General features: G+C 41.3%; 1 protein-coding gene across 3 annotated transcripts; it reads left to right on the forward strand.

Moving 5' to 3' along the window:
• Positions 1-68: 68 nt before the first annotated feature.
• On the forward strand, positions 69-16,911 carry REST (RE1 silencing transcription factor). 3 transcript variants are annotated; one of them, XM_035097396.3, is made up of 4 exons: positions 69-256; positions 4,705-5,624; positions 9,287-9,370; positions 10,636-16,911. In XM_035097396.3, exons 2-4 carry the CDS (start codon positions 4,715-4,717, stop codon positions 12,345-12,347), a joined length of 2,706 nt encoding a protein of 901 aa, XP_034953287.1. In that variant the 5' UTR covers positions 69-256; positions 4,705-4,714; the 3' UTR covers positions 12,348-16,911. The 3 variants fall into 3 exon arrangements, with proteins under 3 accessions (XP_034953287.1, XP_034953286.1, XP_088515004.1); XM_035097395.3 differs by lacking the exon at positions 69-256 and adding an exon at positions 421-737; XM_088658878.1 differs by lacking the exon at positions 69-256 and adding an exon at positions 1,062-1,402.
• Positions 16,912-19,417: the final 2,506 nt, after the last annotated feature.

The raw sequence follows: 19,417 nt of genomic DNA on the forward strand, positions 1-19,417 counted from the left end.
GACCCGGCCTATCGAGGCGCTGTGGGGAGGGGGAGGGAAAAGAGAGGAGGGGACGCGCCATGAGGAAAGGGGCGGGACCGGGGCAATAACTGCCTCGGGTTGGGCGGGCCTCCTCGCTCGCTCGCCGTGGCTGCCGTTGCCACGCGCGTGGTGAGTGCTGGAATGCGCGCCGCCGCCGCCCGCCAGTCTCGGCGCTGAGGGGAGGCTCGTCGCCGTCGTCGCCCCCTTGAGTCCCTTTGGCCTCGGAGGAGAGGCGGTGAGTTGCCCCGCCGCCGTCGCCGCCGCCGCGTTGGTGGTGCTGGCGGTGGGAGGGAGGAAGGGGAGCGGGAGCGAGCCTGTGGCGCTGTCCAGGGCTGATCTGAGGGCGGCTGCTTGCTGCTGCTGCTGCGCATGGGACGGCGTCGCCGGAGTGGGTGGAGTGAGGGCGGCCGGGCGGGGGGGAAAGCCGAGGCAGCCAGGCAGGCTGGCTGAGGGGCCTCTCAGGAAGGAAGCCGCCGGAGGAGCCCCCCCGAGGAACAGCCTCCCGTTTCGCCCTCTCCTCCGCCGCCACGACCAACGGCCGTTAGTCCCCGGTGGCCGGAAGGAAGGCTGGTGCTGGGTGGGGAGGAGGAGCCGCCTTCGTCGCCGTCTCCCGGGCCGAGAGCAGCCGACGAGGCCGCAGCAGCTTCAGCCGCCGCCCTGCGTGGTGGAGCTGGACAGCGATTTCTCGCCCTCCCCCGCCGCTGGGCCTCTTCGCCGTGAGTTGCCGCTTTTGTGCGCGCGGTGACCTTGCGCTCTCCGGTGCGGAGGGATGGATGGGGCAAGGGAAAGGCTCGCGCATTCCCCACCATCTCCAAAGCGGGGCGGGGGCGGGGGGGGAATCGGGTGGGCCTCGGGTCACGTTCCCCAGCCCCCCACCCCCACCTCCAACCACGTTTTCTTGGGAGGAGGAAAGTACGAAACTTGACTCTCTCCACTCCTTCCCCCAGCTTCCTTCTCCGCCCCCCACCCTCGAAGGGAAGAGTTGAGAGGGAGACTCGTGGCGTGTGTCCGTGGGAAGTTGCATGTGTATTATTGGGGCGGCGGTGGGGGGGGAGGGGAGCTGTGAGGAGAGTTTGCAGAACAACCTGGCAACAAAATCGCCCCGCACACACGGGCTGCATTGCTTACGTCTCGGGAGAGAAAGGAAAAGGCCCCAGCCCTCCTTCTCTTGGGGGCGGGGGAGTGTTGGGGGTGGCTGGGAGGAAGTTGGGCAAATCTTCGCCCTCGCTCACTTTTTTCCTTTATAAAGTTGCTGGAGAGTTGTAACATTTTTTGTGGGGGAGGTGGTAGTTGGGGGGGGCAAGGTTTAAGGAAAGGGAGGCAAAGTGGGTTGTCGAGGCGAAGGCAACCCCCCCCCCCGGTTTCCCGAGCAGTAAGTTCGGTGAGTTTGTGCGTTGTGTGCTGCAGGCAAGAGTTTTGCAAAGAGAGCTGCTTTGTGCTTCTACTTGGTATTTGAGAAAATGGCCGAATGCCTATTTCTGGAATGCAACAGCAACAGCGGCAGTCGATGGTGGTTGGGGCTGATGGTACACACACATTTGGTAACAGGCTTCTCCCATTGTGAGCTTTTTTCGGCGAATTTCTGCGGCCTCAAGTTCCTTTGCATACTTACTTGGGAGTAAAAAATTGGAATTTAATTTCTCAGCAAACGTGCAGAAGCTTAATTAAAGACCATCGGCATTTGAAAGCTTCCAGACTTTAAAACACTGCTAGTTCTCTTTACTTTCTGCCTTGATATCGAGTTCAACGTTGTGTATGTAGGTCATTGAGCTCGTTTGCGTTTAGGCCAAAAACGAGACCAGCATTTTATTTAAATACAATCCCCACCCTGCTATTGGTTGACTAATTTCAAGACCAAGTAACCTGCCAAACACACTTTGTTGAGGAATGTGTGTGTGTTTGAGCTTTTCTTCAGTACCTTAGTAGAAGAGAAGGGAGCTGAGAAAGCCATGGTGAATGCATTTTCAGTTTTGAAAACAAATCCTGAATTGCACAAAAATACATATCACCGACAGCAGTTCCTGTTTTGCTGTGAATTCTTACATAGTGTGGGGATATATCTGGTCTGTAGGTATTTACTTTGAATTAATTCAAAGAACATGTATGGTTACATGATACCTTACTCCAGGTAGCTTCAACGTTTTATTTTTTACTTGTGCAGTGTAGGTAATTATATCAGAAGAACAACTCTGAGTAGGTTTTAAGAAGTCTGGCCTATGGAAAGGTTAAGTAGTACAACAGGAAGTAAGGCCCAAGCCTGGTCTTGTAATCAAAGGTCTGTGTTTGAGACTCGCCTGTGTGTATGCTGCTGTGAAGGTTCCGCAATAATGGAACTGTCTTCCAGGTAGCGTTTGATCATTGGTTCTGGCTTTCAAGAAGGCCTTAACAAAATATATGTTTAATATGGCCTTTCCTTCTTTACATTATGGTAAGAGGACTGCTTAGCTCCTTGCTTGGTAGGGACTTCTGCAGTATTGCATTACACTAACTAATACAGTGGTACCTCGGTTTATGAACACAATTGGTTCCGGAAGTCTGTTCATAAACTGAAGCGTTCATAAACTGAAGCGAACTTTCCCATTGAAAGTAATGGAAAATGAATTAATCCGTTCCAGACGGTCCGCGGTGTTCATAAACTGAAGCGTTCATAAACTGAAGCGAACTTTCCCATTGAAAGTAATGGAAAGTGGATTAATCCGTTCCAGATGGGTCCGCGGAGTACTTTAACTGAAGCGTTCATAAACTGAAGCATGGGTGTAATTGGTTCCGGAAGTCTGTTCATAAACTGAAGCGAACTTTCCCATTGAAAGTAATGAAAAATGAATTAATCCGTTCCAGATGGGTCCGCGGTGTTCATAAACCGAAAATTCATAAACCGAGGTGTTCATAAACCGAGGTTCCACTGTATAAGTGTCTGGTGCTGTGGCCTAGAGGATTTTGGTGTTTAGAAATAAATGCATTTGGATTAAAGAAAATTTAATCTAGACCATCATTGTTTAATTGCTATTTTTATTCAAATTTGGTGTTGAAAGTTGGTTTTCCAAAGCAAAGGAGCAATGACAACTATTGACCCACTCTCACCCTTTATACTGGGCTTCCTCAAGCTCGGCCCTCCAGATGTTTTGAGACTACAATTTCCCATTATTCCTGACCATTGGTCCTGCTAGCTAGGGATCATGGGAGTTGTAGGCCAAAAACATCTGGAGGGCTGAGGTTGAGGAAGCCTGTTTTATATAGAATTATTGGACTATGTGCTAGCTGCTAAAGAATTAATAATAATGTTCATTAGTTAATCAACAATTATCTTCCCATGAGACATCTCAAAACAATTAGCACTTTAAATCTCTTTTTCCTTGTAATGTTCTGGAAAAGACAAAGCATTGTTTGACTACAACTGTTATCAGTATTCATAAAACCCTGCACATTTAACTAAAATATGCCTAGTTTCAGCTTTTCATTTCAAGATGAGTAGTGTGGCCTTCAGATTTAATGCTTTGGATCCTAGACATGTTTTTAAAATGATAACCAGTTTATAATTAATAACCTTATTCACACTTGGCTAGGTTACAATGCTCTTGGTGTTTGCTGTTAAATGAAGCATGCTTGGGTGTAGGTGTGCTTATTGTTGGAGTTTATTGTGGAATCAGTGCATTCAGATAATTTTTTTGCAGCATCCACATGTCATAAAAATTATAGTTGTGCTTTTTAAGCATATAATCCTGATTTTATCTTACTGTGGGAAAACTGATACGAAAAAATATACAGTATACTGTATATCCTGCTGCATATCTAGTCACCACTGGCATAGAAGCTCATTAGCACACTTTTTGGTAGGAGGTTTGTCAAGAAGTTTATCATGTGTGGTGACATTCCATTGGATGGCCACTATCACTATTTGCTCCTCACCTGAGCAAAACCTAGCCATTTTTCCTCTGTGGTCCCCAAAACCAAATGAAAAAGACCTATTTCTACCAATTGCTGCATGCTGGAAATGCTTGAATTTCAGCAACCCAGTTCAAAGGAGCTGTTCTTTGAAGATCTCAACACATTAAAATGCATAGGCTTTGCATAATACCTCTTTATCATAATTTAAATATTTCATTGCTGCTGTGATTTTTTTGCAGTCTAGGGAAAGTGTGCTTGTGCTTTTAAGAGTAAAAAGGGACTGTGGGACATTCCAAATTGTTTTGGATACAGCCACCTGCCCCAGCCAAATATAATTATTGTGCAAGACATTAGTTTTAAAGAAATCCCCAGCTACTTTCAGTAGATCTATTTTAATGCAGTGTGTGTGCAGGTACAGAAATAGGTAGTGAAGGGCACTGGTGTGGACAGCAAGCAGCAGAATAACAGTGTAACTGGAACAAAATCAGTTGTGGAATTTAGCATGGCAATTGTGTACACAGAAAGATTGAATGTGAACAACTTGTTTGAAATAAAGTCCTTGCCTGGGAGCATGCTAGGAGGGAAGGACGCTGAGACTTTGCTATTAAATGAAATCATGATGCAATTAAAAGTTTGACTTTGGAAAATGTGGCCGTATTTGACCACAGTTTCTCTTAATCAAGATAAGTACAGTATCAATTAAATTGTCACTGTTATCGGAAGTGTTCTCAGTTTTGGATTATTACACAATAATTTCTAGACAGACACTTAAACAATCTTTCCCTCCCTTTTTAACAGAACTATTAATATGGCAATGCAAGTGCTGGGGCAGTCTGGTGGCAGTGGCCTGTTTCCTGGAAATACTAACCTTGGCATGGCTTTGCCAAATGACATGTATGACTTTTCAGAACTTTCCAAAGCTGAGCTAGCAGCTCCACAGCTTATTATGCTGGCAAATGTGGCCCTGACAGGAGAAGTTAATGGCAACTGTTGTGACTACATGGTTGGTGAAGAGAGGCAAATGGCTGAACTGACAACCGTCGGCAATGCCAACTTTTCAGATAGCGATGGAGAAGGAATAGATGAAGCACAAGGCATGGAGAACAACCATAGACGCCTGGAAGATATGGATCTGGGACCCCTTGAAGCTCCTGAGGTTCGTAATGTGGAAATGGCAGAACTGACAGAGCCTTCTGTTCCTCATACTTGCAGCCAAGACAAGGGCTACCCGTTGGAGGTGCCAGATACTCCAGAGAGTGCAGATGACAAATGTAAGAGCTTGAAGAACAAACCATTTCGTTGTAAGCCGTGTCAGTATGAGGCAGAGTCAGAGAAGGAGTTTGTCCATCACATTCGGGTACACAGTGCCAAGAGATTCATTGTAGAAGAAAAAGCTGAGAAGCATGGCCAAGCTAAAGAAGCTGCCTCCAGTGCTACAGATGAAGTTGATTTCTCCAAGGGGCCCATTAGATGTGATCGCTGTGGCTACAACACTAACAGGTATGATCACTATCTGGCTCATTTGAAGCACCACAACAAAGCTGGAGAAAATGAGAGGGTCTACAAATGCACCATCTGCACATATACAACTGTCAGTGAATATCACTGGAAGAAGCATTTAAGAAACCATTTCCCACGGAAAGTGTACACATGCTCACAATGCTCCTACTTCTCAGACCGGAAGAACAACTATGTGCAACATATTCGAACTCATACAGGTGAGTGTTGTATCTGTTTCTTAGGTTTGGTTGTTTGCAGTGGACTTGGGTGTGCTGGATTTGAGTGTGTTTGCATTTGTTTGCCATCATTGTGCTATAAACTAGCAGTTTCTGATTTTAAATGATTGGCTTATGTGTACCAGGAGTATTGTGTTACACATTAGAGCTAATGAGTAAAACAATACAGTAAAATTAAACACAATTCATCACATCTGATTGTGGCAGGGGAGGTGATATTTGCTGATTCTCACTGATAGTTTTTAAAGGAGAATGAGTGCATTTTGGGAATTACAATTTTCTCCAATCAAATTTTAAATAATTGCCAATAAAATATAGGTTTATATACTTGATGTTTATAAACTGAGCATTAGCTCTAGTAAGGGAACAATGGTGTTTTTTGCTTTTGAAAATACTTTGCCACAGAGTCAGCTAATTTGTTTTTCTCTGCTCAACCATTTTGTTTTGTTTGTATAAAACCCTCACAAAACATTTGTGTCCAAGTTATTTTTCCCCAAGAAATAACAAAATTGCCAGAAATCACTAAAAGTAGACTTGGCTTTTGAAGCTAATTTTAAAATGAAGTCAGAAACAATTTGTTTGAGTAAAAAGTGACAGTGGTAGCTGAACTATTTAAGCTTGTAGCTGCTCTTAGGGCTGAGGGACCTAGTGGTAGTGGAAGATTAGTGCAGTTCCAAAATGACGAGCATCCCTCAAACCTCATATTTTTCTATGAACTCTTTGGCCTAATCCCCATCCCCATTGGGACCAGACACTGGTTGGGGCAGGCCCAGTTTTGCTCACAGAGGTGGCATCCAAATGGCTGTTGGATCCTTCCAGCTGCCTTAATATTTTCACAACTCTGTGCTGCTCCCCCCCCCCCCCCGGCCCCGGTGTTCAGAAAGTTCTGTTTGGCAAGTAAGGAAGCTTTGTGGCTGTGCTTCTCCTGCCAAGCAGAGGGCCGTGCTTTAGTAACTATGAGACTTACTGTGACACAGCAATTTAAGTGAACTTTTAGAATCGGGATATAACAGTTGAATATGAAAAATATTGTGGATAGGGATTTCAATCCAGTATTGGATGTAATTATGTTCTACAGATGAAGAGAATTCAAGCCAGCACAAGTTGCCAGGCTTTGGAATTTCAGCTTCAATATATACAGTATGCAGTGGTGGCCTGCATTCTTTTGCCACTTTTGCTCAGATTTTGCATTAATAATGCAGAAACAACCGTCATGATTCAGGCTTGGATTCTTTTCAAGGTGGCAGACAATTTTTTTTTAATGGAAGGAGTTGTGAGGCTGTAGTGGATTACTTAATATGTTCAGAAACTGAGACCATCTTGCTGTTCCTATGCAATGTTGCAGATTCATTGGGTGCTGCAGGAAAGCATTCTTCCTCCCCTAACTGTATTCTGCTTGGATTGGAGAGTGTAGTTTATCGCTTTTGAATCCTATCCTCACCCCTTTATTGCAGAAATTATCAGGTGATACCATTGCCGTGAGTATCTTCACCTATAGATTTCTGCATATAAAACCATTGTTAAGGGGCAGAAAAGCAGACTAGTCATAATTAGTGGAGACAAAACCTGCAGCAGTGCCAGGAGTGAAAGCCAGGCATGCACATGCTTGAATTATTAGGCAAAAGGAAGTGCTTGAAGTTCAGTAGCATATTCTAGTGATCTTAGACTCAAGTGTTATATAGCCCCTGTTCTCCCATCTTAAAGACTTCAGAATTTCGCTCTAGCTTAGATAGCATATCCTTTCCAGTAATGCTATGTAGAATGTAACCTCGTACCAGACATAATGTGATAAATAGTTGAGTTGTGGATATATGTGCAGAATTCTGTTCCTCATTGTGATCTCTTTTCCTTATGCTGGCCAGTTTCTGCTAAATGAAAAAAAAGTAAGTTGTACTTTTTAAATCATTTGATGCTGACCCCAAATAAGTGGCAACACTAGATTTGCGACTAAAATAGTGAAGGGTAGAAGAAAGACACCTCAATACAACTGTGTATACTAAGGGTCTCCAGTGTGGCACTCACAGGCACTCCCCTTTGTGCCCATACAGTTCTTTCCCTCCTACATGCTTTTCGATTTTTTAATTTGAGTTTTGTCTTTTTGTTGTGCTTTTTTTTGGGGATTGTTTTATTATGACTTGCCTGCTATTGTTTCTGGTCATACTTGTTTTGTGTATGTGTAGGTGTTTTTTCTGGGGAGAAATCTGAACATCAATCCCTTTCCTCCGCCACCCACCCATGAAATCAGTATTTTGTGTTGGACTCAACAGTTTCTTTAGGTTTACAGCTGTGACTCCAGGTCCTAAAAGGTTAGAGACCCCTGATATAAACAATAGGGATAGTCAGTCAGTTTCATTGCTGCTGTTATGAATGTTAGCAAAAGTCTGATAGAAACTGAGTTTTTAGGAGAAATTGTATTAGGTGACCACCTAGCCTACGCATAGTGGGTGTCCCGTAACACCGTTTAGAGGTCATTGAGTTAGAGCATCATCCAGCCAAACTTCAGCACAGTACATTTTCATCTGAAGTACTTGTTTAAGTGTCTCCTATTGAAAATGAGATTTACAGGTGTTTGGCCAAGGTGCTTGGATAGCCTTGGTCAAGAAGGGCCAAACTACTGGCCTCTGATGCAGGAAAGACAAATGGGGAGGAGGGTTGCATGGCTCTGCCAGAAGGTGCTTCACTCTCCTTGAAGCAGTGGTGCCCAAGGGAAAACATTTGGGGAAATGTGGGTGGGGTTACCTGAAGATGAGAGACGGTTGTAGCTACAATTTTTGATTTCTTCACCAAGGTCAGACAATTTCCCTCAAAAAATTGTTCATCCCTATCATTTACCTTTTCTCAGACCTCAGGACAAGTCTGAGATAACACAGTCTCTCCCATCCCCTCTGACCTTGCAAAAGGAGTTGAGGGAGAATTGGAATTTTCTGTAATTTGAGCAGCAGTGCTGGAAATGGTGGGAGAGAATTTTGCTGCTGCTTATTTTCTGTAAGAGTATGTGGGAGGTTGCAGACTGTCCTTGTGAGTTCAGGGGCCCTTGCCCTTGTTGATGATTGGATTTGTGGATGTCAAGCTAAGAATGTGAGGCAGGAATTATCTGGTTTAAATCTTGCTTTAGCCAAGAATTATAAGGCAGATTTAGGCAAGCAGCTATTTTTCAGCAACAATATCTGCAATATGGGAATAAAAAAAACCCTAGATTGTTTCTAGGGTTGTTGTAAAATTTACAGATATCATAGATAGAAATCACTTCAACCCAAATGCAAACTATAAAATAGTCACACCCACCCACCCACCTCTGCAAGAGAGGCTTAAAAAAATAATAAACCTTGGTTTCATTTAGTGTTTATGTCATATTTATAGAGCAGGTTAATTACTTTTTAGGTGAAGGATGCTAGCTATTTTAGGGATAATTTATATTTGAGGTATTTGCCAGGTATATTAGACCGAGAAGGAAGATATTTCAACCAAACTCTTAGTCTGGTTTTAAGATGAAACAACATTTTAATGCCACTTTTTTCTCACCAAATCGTCCAGCTCAGTTATTTTGTGTTCTCGTGTGTGTCTGTGTGCGTGTGCGTGCAGTTCAATCCTCTATGAGCAATTTAAGGATTTTTAATTTGTGTTTATTTTATCTGTTTTAATAGGAGAGCGTCCCTATCGGTGTTCCATGTGTCCTTATTCAAGTTCTCAGAAGACTCATTTAACCAGGCACATGCGCACACATTCAGGTTTGTAAAAAGGCAATTCAAGAGAGCCGTGGTGGTTTGGATTATGGCTATATTTGTTAAATGTCTGATATGCCAGTGCAGGGATTGGCGGAATGAGATTCGTAGTCTGTTTATGACCTCCAAAAGTTTAAGCCTAAAACAGCCTGTAGGTGAGTTGTTAACTGTGTGCTTACATTGGCTGTGGAAACAGCCATGGCTAGCTGGATGCTTTGCACTTGTAATCCCTGCTGTTTATTTTTTCACTCTGGGCAGTCTCCTGGCTGATAAGATAGAGCCTTGAAAGCCCCCCCCCCAATATACAGAGTGAACTTCCTTCCCCACTTGTTACCTATGTTTCCAGTACTCATCAAAGCATCATCCATGCAGAAGAGGAAAATAAATCAGCAGGCTCAGCGAAATCCAAAGCTTTGCAGTAGTATAAAAAAACTTTGATACTCCCCCAAAGGTGGGGAACCCAAATGCATGCCATTGAGAACAGAACAATGCTCATTGAGTCACAGAATGCTGATGTTCTGGGAGTGTTAAACAAAAAAAAGAGTGGGGGTTGGGGCAGAATAGAAGAGGGCATTGCTGAATTGGAGCATTCACATTGCAAAACTTTCTTGTGATTGTCACTCGTCTACATGACTTTTAATGTGTTTCCTGCATTCGTGACAACTTTTGAAACAGCCATTGAATTTTAACCCCTCCATGCATGTAATTTGTGAAGTTGATTGCTGTTGTACATATTAATGACTGACTTCTGTTTTTATTGTTAGTATACACTCACATTTAATGTTAAAGTAAGAGTTGCTGATCACCCAGTCAGTTTGTATTTTTCTCCTGGAACTATGTATTATGTCTCAGTTGGGGGGTGGCATGGTAGCACTGCAGAAACATTTTACCTTTTTGATGAAATAATTGCTTCTGGCTTATATGGGTGTAGTGTAATATTTGTGTAAGCTTACTATTCATCTATAATTTCCATTTTTCTACACTGCCTTCAGTGGACCAGTTTGGTTTGGATTCCAATTGGTAATATTACTATAGACTGATCTTTCCTGGTATGTATTTATCATAGATGGAATTTGTGAATTAGTTATTGCTTGCATGTTTGTTTTTGTTTCTTTTGGTTTGTTGCTGTCTTTTGTGAATGTGTTAACTGTAAAATCTTTTTTTTAAGTTGAGAAATGCAAAAGCATGCGCAACTGTATAGATCTGTAACTGTGCAAATAAGTTGCTGTTTGTAATTTAATCACTGGTAATTTCCCTCTTGATTGCTTCAGGTGAGAAGCCATTTAAATGTGAGCAGTGCAGCTATGTGGCATCAAACCAGCATGAAGTGACTCGGCATGCAAGGCAGGTTCATGATGGGCCCAAACCGCTAGCCTGCCCGCATTGTGACTACAAAACTGCTGACCGAAGCAACTTCAAGAAGCATGTTGAACTCCATGTCAGCCCACGGCAGTTCCTTTGCCCAGTCTGCGAGTATGCTGCATCCAAGAAGTGTAATTTGCAGTATCACATCAAATCCAGACATCCTGACTGTTGTGACATCACAATGGATGTCTCAAAAGTAAGACTACGGACTAAAAAGAATGAAGTGAATACTTCTGAAAACATGGGTACTGATAATAAGAGCGTGGAACAAGAACAGGCAAAGAAAGAGATGACTGAAAAGAAAAGTGAGAGAACTGTAAAAGAAGAGAACCTGTCAAAAGAAAAGAAACCAACTAGCAGTGTTGGTATAGGCCATGTAACAACTCGAAGTCGCAAAACCGTTGCTGAAAGCAAGGAGGCAAATGTAAAAACTGAGAAAATGACAGAGAAATCTGGTAAAACAAAGAAATCAAAGAGAAAAGCAGATGCCACCCCTGTTCCTTTGACAAAAGATTTTGCAGCAGACACTGATGTTACAGTGAAGAAGAAAAAGAAAACTGAAAAAATGTCTCCTAAATGTCAGGACTCTCAAAAGAGTGAAAACAAATTAGAAGTCACCAAAAAGCAAAATTCTTGCCTGAAGAGAAACAAGAAAAAGAAATATCTGAGGAGTAAGCCTGGTAAGAACAACAGGAAGCTTGATTGTGAGAAGGTCACAGATGAGGAGCCGTTCTCTAAAGAATCTGTTGCTATACAAGAGGAGGAAAGTAAGGAAACTGATAATGCTTGCAATGAACTCCAGCCTACTGTTATCCTTGATGTTAGAGAGAGCCAATGTGTTCCTGTGGAGAATATGCAAGATCAAAAGTCACTGGCTGCACAGCACAAGGCCATGGATATGGAACTAGAGGTGAAAGAGCAAGAAATGCCCATGGCAGAAGAGGAGACTATTAAAGCAGTTTCTCAGAATGAAATTGAGCTGCCAGTCACTCCTTGTATCAGGTCTGAGGACTCAAATACCACCTTTGAAAAAGAGACAGGCATACTAAAAGATGCTTTACCTGATTTGTCCCAAAATACGCAAACCACAGAAGCTTGTGAGATGCAGATTGTGACCGATCCTGATCCAATACAAGAAACTGAAGAGGTACAACAAACATGTGAGATAGAACCTGTGAGTAACTCACATCCAGAAGATGTCAGTTCTACAAAAGAATTGCAGGCTGAAGACTCGGTAGAAGGTCCTCCACCACTGTTGCCAGAAAAACTGGAGAAGAGCACTAAAGCGGACCTGGTTTCAGCATCGTCCAATGGTACAGTAGTAAATGAAAATCAGGAAATGGAAGAGGATGAAGGCATCCACAGTCACGAGGGCAGTGATATAAGTGACAACATATCAGAAGGCAGTGATGATTCTGGGTTAAATGGTGCTCGGACAGCACAGGAGAAAGATCAGAAACCATCCCAAGAAGTGGCAGAAGCCAAGGCCACAAAGGAGAACTATGTGTGCATATTCTGCGATCGTTCATTTAAAAAGGAAGGTGAATACAGTAAGCACCTGAATCGCCATTTAGTAAATGTCTACTATCTTGAGAAAGCAACAAAGGGGCAAGATTAACCAAACTGCCGTTTCATGACAGTTTATTCTAGAGCTTAGGTACCAGTTCTTGTAGAATCTTTGCTTAAGCTCAGTTTGCTTATACTTTTTAAAGTTGGTTGTGTTTTTCTGACCTTTGAGGAAATGTTGAACTAATTAATTACTTGTATCTCTTTGATTAGAGAGGGCAAATAGGGTATGCATGCTGTGGCTTGTTAAATTGGCAGAACTCCCTGGGATAGAGCCCTGGAATCTCTTTTGAGTATTTCTGTTGACTTGAAGCAGAACTATTCACAAGTTAGCAGGTTTAGAAATGTAGCCTTGGGGAACAATCCACCAAGAGTGTCTCCTGCACAAACTCTAAAAATAATAATAGAAGTGTGCAAGAGCACTGTTGTGCTGTTGCAGAGTCCTGTTTGTTTCCATAGGACTTGAGCAGGAGATATTAACAGTTGACTGAGCCCACAGTCTGGGCCTGTCCAGTCATTACATTCCAGGAAGATATTTCAGCCTAGTATGAGACATGTGCTCCTTCTCTCTTTCCGCTTTACTGTTAGGAGAAAGTCAAAGGTGAATCAGCATTTATTTGAACGTGGTATCTTCCTGATCACCCAGTCTAAACCCCCTTATTTGATCCTGTTTTATATACACTTGCCACAATGTGGAACTACTTCCCCATATTCCAGTTCTACACCATTGCAGTGTAGGTAAGGCCAAGTATGTGAGTTTTCCCACCCCCTAATGGGAAGAAAACAGTAACTGGTCCTGTCCATGTGGTTCTGATATTCAGAATACTTAGCTGTATGTGAATGGGGCTTTTCTGAAGACAGATTAGGGTGGTTAGGGAGATAATGCCTTCAGTAAACAGCACAGCCTGGTTCACTCTTGTCCTTCTCCTTGTTCAGAAGGATGAGAGTCTTGGGTGTGAGACCGTCAGGCTCATCCCTGGTTAATAATTCCTTCAATGTGACAAGTGCACAGGCCATCTGTGCTTGTTGAACAAAGTGTTATATAAATAAACTCCTAGAAATTGAAATATTGCTCCAATTGTTTCTAGAAAAATCTGCCTTTTTATTTTCACCTGTTGATACGATGAATCCTTAAAGAGCTCACTGTGGCAGATTATTTGTAAAAAAGAGCACTTTCGGAAAAATGTTGAGATTGGCTAACAGAAAACATAATTGCGTGATCATACATTTAATTTGCATATACATTTCAGGTCCCCCAATCATGATCAGCAAGCCAAAATATTGGGAGTTCTTTCTACCTTTCTGTTGATTACTGAATCCATTATTTGTTAAATGCTACTTTTCCACAAGGTTCTTATTTCTTCTTGTGCTTTAAGAGATGGAAAAAAAATGTTGCACATAATTGTTTTTATTTTTACCTATGCAGTTTAAGCCTTTAGGAGTTTAGTTATTTCTGTGTATATGAACACTTTATATATGCATGTTTGGTTTTTGTTAATGGGTTTCCTTCCCGTAATGTTGACTCTTTCAGGTTTGTGCTTATTGTGGCCAGTGTTGTTTATCTTGACCACATTTTCTGGTTTTGAGTTTGTGCAGTGTTGTAGCTTTAATTATTTGGTTTTGGAACAAATGATACTAAAGGAATGTCATCCCACAGACCACACTAAGAACCAAGTACTGCTCATGGATAACTCCCATTGTGAAAGGGGAACTTCTCAGTAGATTGTGCCCCCAAGAAGGTTGTTCATACATATCTCTGTACATAAGGTTGGATAATATATTCATATAGTATGCATTTTTATGCAGACAGTACTTTCTGCTGTTTTAGTGCATTTATTATTGCTGGGAGAAACTTTTCACTGCCCTCCATTAAAATGAATAGGGGCATGCATGTGAAATTTCATGGGAAACTTAATTTGTTAATGGATGGTGCTTTTCATGGAATAATCAAATGAGAGCAAAAAAATCTGTTAAAAGTAACGTGAATTTTAAAATTTGCAAGTACTTTTGCCCAGCTCATACTCATTTCAGAGGGTCCTGTGCAGGAGAATTTCCAAGTGGATTGTGCTCCTTATCTGCTTGACAAAGACAAATGTTGGCAATTACATAATACATGGAATTTGAAGTGATCAACTGTATCAGGAAGATATTGGAAAGCAACAAATAAGGAAAGATGTAGAAATTTCTGATCCTTATTCCATCAAGTTTTAATTTAAATTAATTACCCTGATATGTTTATACTTGACATAAAAAGGAGTTGAAATGAATGGATATATTATGAATTTGCATACACTGGGAGAAAAGTCACAAGTAAAACAAGTCTGTTATCAGTAAGGTTTGAGGCATTTGGAATGTGTGAGCAATGAGAAAACTCCAGGTCTTTTGCATCTACCCCCCTTCAGATTTATGTTTTTCCTAAATTTGTAGATATAAATGCCACCTATAGTCCTGCAAGGCAACATCTATGGAAGATTGCACTGCCAAAGGGCACATTCTATCCCAGCATGCCTTCCATGCTGTGTACTACCACTTCCATCTGGAGGGCACCAGGTAGGCGAAGGCTGATCTGTGAGGACGTTCCTCCAGGACAAACCCCATGAGTGTATTCTGGCATGGCTCTTGTTTACTTCTTGGGGCTTGTGCAAAAGAACATCCTGCTAAACTGTGCCTCAGAATGGCTATCACGATAGTTTTTTGACCTGCTGCAGAAATATTAAAGCAAACTATTTTATTCTTTTGTCCTGGAGACTGCTAACATTTGCATTAGTTTAAGCTGCATTCGGTCTCTTTTCCTCCTCCTTTCTGCTAGAACCTTTTGTGGTTCTTTTTCAATATAACTTGACTGAATACAGGAACCTAATACTTCTGTGTAGTGTATGTGTGTGTGTGTGGGGGGGGGGTTCTAATAGGAGGCCAAAGATCTGAGGGAGAAAAATCCCTTTAGGGCAGAAATAAATTGTGTAACATTGGTTATTTGTGTGTGAATAGCTTGTGTTGTATACTTACTTTGGCTGTGACAATCATTGTCAACTGAGAATCAAGTTGCAACTCTATTTATGTTGAACCATTAAACACTGCTGAATTGTCTTCCTAACCAATTAGTTGGAATAGTATTAAACACAACTTTATTGTTGGATGTAAAATATTGTCATTTTGTAAAATATTGTTTTGTAAAAGTTTTGGACAGCGGTTGGAAACTCCAGTACTGTGTAGAGTTTTTTCCCCCTCTTTCTCTGCCTTTTTAAAAAGAGATGTTTCCACTTTGTAAAAGCCTTTGTGGCCTTAAGCTACATTTTTAATGATTTTTTTAAAAACCCAAGTTGGTTGAAAAGGTAGAGGCAAACAGGTGTCACTAGTAGTAATGACATTAGATGACATCACATTACAAGAAAATGCTGTCATGTTACTCAGAAGATGTTACTAGCAAATAATCAGGAGTAAAACATTCATGCTAGAAAAGACAGTAGAAGTTGGTATCTGTGTTGGGTAGTGTTTCTGAGCTTGAGAGGGCAAAACTGTTAAGTATTAAAATAATATCTTCCAGTGATGTAATTGTTGTGTCTTGAGATATATTGGATATTGTGATTGACTTGAAATTCCTGTATGTTTTCCCCATATTTTGTTAGAATAGAAGGAGGTGCCTATAGCGATTGAACAGTTTAAAGATAAAACTGGTAAAAGATGGAATGTCACTCCTGTCTTAATGTTAGATGTTGCAAGTGGATTAGTGAAATTAGGGTTAAACTACAGATTTTACTGTGTTTCTGCCTGAAGTAGATATTTCTTAAATTGAATTTTGAGATTGTCACAGGAATTTTGGATACACCTTGCCAGCGTCTTCCTTTATTAAAGGGCTTCTCTCAGCAGCAGTGCCTGTCATAACACCCCAGCCTGATACATCCTGCATTATCTCATGTTGTTTGACAGTGTGGCTAGTTAGTAGAACATATAGTGTTTTTGGAAAAGTAGCCTAAAGAATGGTTTACTAGGAACTTGGCAACACATCTTAATATTGCTGCTATTTAGGGATTGATTGACCTAAGGGCTGGAACTTTAAATCTTTTCTACAGAACAAACTGACAGGTCAGTTAATACTCATAATGCCTTTCATTTCAGTATGTTGTTTTGCTGATGTATTGTAAGCACAGGTTCAGTTAGATTTATTGAATCTTGATTGTGTGGCTAACAAGCCCGAAATACAATATTAATTACATCCAGGTAGTTTAAGAAATTGTTTCACACGTGTATATATACCTTTTCCTCCCCTAAAAAGCAAATCACACTAGCTAAAGAACTTTTTGTAAGCTGGCACTGAAACATTTTATGTTTGGTTGCACCGTGTTTGAAGCTTTTTACAGTGCAATACTTGTATTATTCTGTCAATTTAAACCAAAGGTAATTTTTTTCATGCTTTCTCTCTACTGTAGTGCATGAAGAGCTTTTATATGTTTGTAATAGATGTAAAATCAGAAAATATCACATATCCTGGGTTTTTTTTATTTACCTAAACTATGTACAAGCCTTTGTCCAAAATGTAAGGTGTTAAACTAAATTGCATATTAACCCATGAGTGTATTTTCCCAAGCATAGTTATGTCAATAAACTTTATTAAGGAATATGTGTATCTTTCATCTGTCTTTTCGGAATATTCAGCAAATAATACCATTGGCTATGGAAGGGGTGGACAGAAGTTAAGAGCAGCATACGGTATTTTGGTTGATCTCCGGGTGATTTGAAATGGATTGACACGGCTTTCTTGCTCCCAGTTGCTTAATGGTGGCAAGAAAATACCGTAACTCCCTAAATTGGTGAGAGGCAGAGGCATGTGGTGAGAGGTAGAGATATGTGGTAACCTGAGTTCAGGTCCAATACTTGAAACAAATTCCTGGAATATGAATTAACCAGACCCCAATTGTTGGCTGCTAAGAGTTTTAGTAAAAAATTAAGTGGCTCCTACAAGCGTCAAAGTTGGTCCTCTCCTGCGCTAAAGGCCACAGGATGCATGCATAAAAATCTTTATTGGCGATGTGAGGGGACCATTGTGATCTTTGGGGCTCTTCCACCCTCTTTGATATTCCACCTGTTAGATATTAACAGTATTGAAGTAGCAGACCATTTCTGTAGCAGAAATTGTGTCTTGCTACCTGTAAAGCAGTAAACTGAATGACAGCTGCGCTAGAGCAATACAAGATGTAATTTCCCCAGCTTTATGGATACTTGAATTATATTTAATTCTATTTTTATTACTGATATGTTTGCCATCCTGAGCTCATTGGGGAAGAAGGGTGGGAAATGAATTCAGTTGATAGATAAATAAGGGGATATTTCCACACACCCCTATCCTTGAAGGCATTTCTTGATAGACAGCTGGCAGTGGACAAGAGTATAGAATGCATATTTAAGAATTTTGCAATCCCGTGAAGGTTAAAATAACACCAGTTATAAAGCAGTGGCTGCCAATGTCAGCAGTTGCCTGGCTAAATGCCCCAGTTCAAAATACAATAAAGTTTTACTGAAATCTGTAAGACTTTTCTTCATTAATATGTTTTGGGTCAGTGCTTCAGGAGCTCTGCAGGTGGTGCCAGATACCTGCAAACACAGTCATTTGGTATTCTGTTCAGATTATATCAAGATTAAAACTTGTCTCGTTTAGCAAATGAAGCTGTACTTTGTTTTCCTTGTCTCCAGCAAGCTGGTGCCCACAAACAAAATGAAGAAACAAAACTTTGTGTCTTAAGAAATCTCCCACCCATGAGATGCACACTGAAATCAAATACCAAGCTTGAAAAATAAAGGCTGTATTCTATAGTCTGTATAAATTTATGCAGAACAGGGCATACTGTATTTGCATAACATACTGGCTTGCTTTAGTGATGAGGAAGGACAAGAAACTATGGATTGCATTGAATCTTAGAAATCGTACATGGCAATTCTGCCTTCTAATTTTTCAGCAGGCACTACCCGCAATCTTCCAAGCAGATATTCACAACCATAAGAACGATAAACTTTTTTTTTAAAAAAAGGGTGAGATTTGCTGAATTCTGTTGTTCCTGTGGAATTACGAGTCCTCTTGATGTCCTAACATTGTGCAGTGTTGAGTTCTGAAAAATCACACTGCATTCAGTTCAATTACTGCCTTGTCAGACAGAACATACATCCATAGTCAGCAGCATAGTCATTATTATTTCAAAATAATTCAGTAGGTGACGTCCTGACGGGGTTTTTTTGTTTTTTGCTGTCAATGCTTCACTGCATTAGGACAATGAACCACTATGTAAATGCTTTGATACATACCACTGCAGACCCAGCAACAGCAGTCTGTCCCTTCCTGGTTAAAACCGTATTACTTCTCCACCCTTGCCAATTTTTTTATGTCTAACAACACTCAACCTGTTCCCATAAGTCATTGAGAAAGATCTGGTGGGAAGTATTTTTTGATTAATGATCTCAGGAGACTGAATTAAACTGACACTTGTATCTGCTATCAACAAAATGCCCATTTATGCTGCAAAGGCACTTTTGCAGCTGCAAATTGCATCCCCTGTGCATCAAAGTGGAGAGTAAGATCTGCCCCTTTCAAGTGTCCTCAACCATAATTTTTTTTTGGGGGGGGGGAAGTAATGGTACATGAAGCACCAGTCTCAGTAAATAAGGGTGTTGATTTTAAAAATATTTTAATGCTGTAGCCCCTTTTATTTGTTGTTCTGCAGGCTTCATTTACTAAGTGATGCCTAGACTTCCTGGCCTCAAGACATCATCATTGACACAAGGATCAGCAAGGCCAGAGTTACAGGCCCAAAGGCTTTATTCACACAGTACCCTTTTGCATGCATAACAGCAAGGTACTACCGTACTACCCCAGTTTATGGAGCTCAAACATGGACAGGGTTTTGAATCATTTGAATGTACAGATGTCCTTGATTTTCTCTTATCTTACCAAGTTTCATAAAGGAGCTAGGCAATTAGGTGCACATGAGATAGCTGGGAAGCCAAGCCCAGAGTTTGACATCTAGAGGATTGTTTTGTAGTACCACTATGCTCTAGTCTGGGTCTCTACTAGTGGCAGGAAAATGTGTATTGGCCACAAAGAAGGGAGGTGATTCATATAAATGATACAACACG

This window comes from Zootoca vivipara, chromosome 15 (genome assembly GCF_965207765.1).
Source record: "Zootoca vivipara chromosome 15, rZooViv2.hap1.1, whole genome shotgun sequence".
Taxonomy (NCBI): Eukaryota; Metazoa; Chordata; class Lepidosauria; order Squamata; family Lacertidae; genus Zootoca; species Zootoca vivipara.

What these genes read in the sequence shown, in the direction of transcription:
- REST (XM_035097396.3), top strand. Translation starts at nt 4,715, where the DNA reads ATGGCAATGCAAGTGCTGGGGCAGTCTGGTGGCAGTGGCCTGTTTCCT. An exon ending in ACATATTCGAACTCATACAG is followed by an intron (nt 5,625 to 9,286) that starts GTGAGTGTTGTA and finishes CTGTTTTAATAG; the next exon opens with GAGAGCGTCCCTATCGGTGT. An exon ending in GCACATGCGCACACATTCAG is followed by an intron (nt 9,371 to 10,635) that starts GTTTGTAAAAAG and finishes TGATTGCTTCAG; the next exon opens with GTGAGAAGCCATTTAAATGT.